The 2,821-nt window shown below is 56.1% G+C and overlaps 2 protein-coding genes across 2 annotated transcripts in view; one reads left to right on the forward strand and one right to left on the reverse strand.

Moving 5' to 3' along the window:
- Window positions 1–286: 286 nt before the first annotated feature.
- On the reverse strand, window positions 287–1,747 carry PAAG_00078 (hypothetical protein; the record flags this gene model as incomplete). The annotated part of the gene is made up of 2 exons (XM_002797493.1): window positions 287–982; window positions 1,277–1,747. 2 exons carry the CDS (start codon window positions 1,745–1,747, stop codon window positions 287–289), a joined length of 1,167 nt encoding a protein of 388 aa, XP_002797539.1.
- A 747-nt stretch (window positions 1,748–2,494) lies between these two features.
- The window catches only part of PAAG_00079 (hypothetical protein), a gene marked incomplete at both ends in the record, with an annotated part of 1,621 nt that continues 1,294 nt past the window's right edge, over window positions 2,495–2,821 (forward strand). The window contains one exon of the mRNA XM_015843897.1: window positions 2,495–2,753. Coding sequence (XP_015700232.1) covers window positions 2,495–2,753 — 259 coding nt within the window. The remainder of the gene's footprint in view (window positions 2,754–2,821) is intronic.

A 2,821-nucleotide genomic window follows, 5' to 3' on the forward strand; every position in this document is an offset into this window, starting at 1 on the left:
GGGGGGGGGGGGGGGGGGGGGGGGGGGTTCTTTTGGTTTAGCTGTTATTATTACGCTGTTGTTTTTTACGCTTTTACTTTTGGAATATAATGACGATGGATGGGAAGAAGCTTACTGAACGAGCTCTGTTGTATCATGTATCAACAAGAAATCTAACTACCTCAAGCCACCCCAATGCAAATCCCATCCCATCCAAAGAAAGTAACGCCCACCCAACAAATCCACAAATCCAAACACCCACATATCCCAAAATCAGAATCAAAAAAAAAAAATCAAAAATCAAAAATCAAAAATCAAACCCCTCATCCCCCCTCTCTCTCCTTCTCCCCCTCCCAAGCCAACCGGCCCACCAATTCCTCACCCCCAACACTGCCACGCGCCCATCATCCCTCCTCTCGGTACCATCGGGGTTGCCCACGATCATCGCAAAGACCCAGAAGAAGGAGGCGATCCACATTGCCAAGAGCAAAGGGGCGAGAAGAAAGGGGGAGAGGAGGTGGATGAGGATGAGGACAAGGAGGGTTGGGAAGTGAGAGTGAGAGTGGGTTGATGGCTGTGGCTGTTGTTGCTGTTGCGGTGGATGTGGGTGTGGATGTGGGTGTGGGGGTGCGGGGGTGGGTGGTGGTGGTGAGAAGCAGGGGATGGAAGCGGATGGGCAAGGGGCGTGGTGCATATCCGTCGTCGTTGCGGGTTTTTGCCGATAATCGATGTCGTGTCTATGTTTCTTCTTATATCTGCGGCCATCGTTATGGAGATGGGGGTGCAAGGGGGGTTTTCGATGCGGGTCAATGAGGCGCTGGTGGGAGTGCAGGAGCGGGAGGAGGAGGGAGGATATCTGTGTTGAGAGGGGGTGTTTGAAGAAGGGCCCCCGGTTTGGTGGGCAGAGGCGGAGTGGGGAGGTGAGGAGGAGGAAGAGCAGGGTGAACAGGGTGTACAGGGCTGCGAAGAGGGAGAAGGGTGGGACGACGAAGGAGAGGCGGAGCTGTATGTCTTTTTGGTCAGCTGGAGGGCTTTCTTCAGGTTACTCTTCTGAAGACGGGTTTTGTTCTGGGGGATGTATGCATTTTCGTTTTCCGCCTTTTTCATTTGTCTCGTCTGCGGGGATTGCTTTGGTGGTTGGCCATTTTCGAAGAAGCCTGCCTCCCTCTGCAACAACCATCGGTTTCAAACTGAACACAACCAAAACCAAGTATTTCTCCAATAAAATAAAAGAGAAGAAAAGAAATGAAATGGAATGAAAAGGAGAAAGAAAGAGAGAACAAGGTGTTGATCTTACCAGGATGAAAAAGGCATTCTCCCCATCCGTCGCTGCGACCCCCGCATCGACATCGTTCTCATCCGCCACATCCACATCCTCCTCATAAACCGCGCTCCTGCCGTTCCTGTTCCTCTGCAAATAGGGGTTCGAATGTCCCGCCATTGAAGGAAGCCGGGGGATGGTGAGTGGAAGTGTAGTCCTGGAGCCGGGCCCTGACCGGGCGTCCATGGTAGATTGCGACGGGGCGAGATAGGCGGAGAGCAGATGCGAGGGGCCATTGCCGTTGGGGTTTGCGGGGGTATATATCTGGGTGGCCGTAGAAGGAGGATGAGGATGAGGAGCTGGAGCTGGAGCTGGAGCTGGAGCAGGATCTGGCGCGGGTTCGGGTTGGTGGGGAGTGAAGACGGAGGAGGGAGGGGGAGGTCTGTTTGGTGGATGGCGGCAGCAGTCGTTGCGGAGGGTCATTCCGGGGGGGGAGGAGTGCAGCATGGCGCCGGGATGGGGATTTGGGGGTTCTTCTTCCTTAGCAATCAACGCAGGGGGACCTGCGGAGATAGGCACTCTACGGTATCACACCATTCGTCCCAGGCGGTCCACGCTAGGGGCAGAGAGTTGTATTGTGAATGTGCAGAGCAAGAGAGAGGGAACGACGAGAGCTGGAGGCTGGAGGCGCAGGGGCCGGAGCAGGGGCCGGTGCAGGGAGGGCTCTTCTGCAGACTCATACTCACCCATGCCACGGACTGGCGGGAGGAAAAGAGAGCAGAGGCGAAGAGCAGAGCAGAGAGGCGGGCAGAATATGCCGAGAGGAACCCAGAGCCAACACAGCACGGGCAGAAAAATAAAAGGGCGAGAGGAAGACGAGGGAAAAAAAAAAAAAAAGTGAAGGCGAAGGGTAAGGCGGAGGAGACGGGCGGCCAAGAGCCACGCCAGAAAGCCCAGAAGGCGCCGAGAGCTTGGCGGGAAGGGGAGGAGAGAGTGAGAGTGAGAGTGAGAGTGAGAGTGAGAGTGAGAGTGAGAGTGAAAGTGAAAGTGAGAGAGTGAGAGTGAGTGAGAGAGTGAGAGTGAGTGAGAGAGTGAGAGTGAGTGAGAGAGTGAGCGAGAGAGTGAGAGAGTGAGAGAGTGAGCGAGGCGGAGTGGGAGTGAGTGAGTGAGACTGAGCTGGATGTGTGTGTACTGTATCCTGCGCTCTGAGGAGGGCAACGGTAGGTGGATACAGTTAAGAGTGCAGATAGGTAGATGGATGTTATGTTTTGCGCGGAGGGAGGTTCCAAGCCGTGTGAAGCTCCAACCCGCCCCCTCCGCGAGAGAGCGCAAGAGAATGACGCAGGCCCAAGTCTGCCAGGTCTGCCAGGTCTGCGCATCTCCCAGGTCTCCCAGGTCTGCTGCGCCGTCTGCGCATCTCCCAGACACGGCGCTCTTCGCTCTTCTGCCCGACGAGGCGCGGGGTGGAAGCCGGCCGAGGCGACGGTGCCGCGGCGCCAAGCTCTCTTGGCCGGTGCCGTCTGCCAGGACCAGGGATGAGCGGCGTGTAGCTACTTACTACTTACTTACTCTACTTGCATG

The sequence above is a fragment of the Paracoccidioides lutzii genome (assembly GCF_000150705.2).
Source record: "Paracoccidioides lutzii Pb01 unplaced genomic scaffold supercont2.1, whole genome shotgun sequence".
Classification (NCBI taxonomy): domain Eukaryota; kingdom Fungi; phylum Ascomycota; class Eurotiomycetes; order Onygenales; family Ajellomycetaceae; genus Paracoccidioides; species Paracoccidioides lutzii.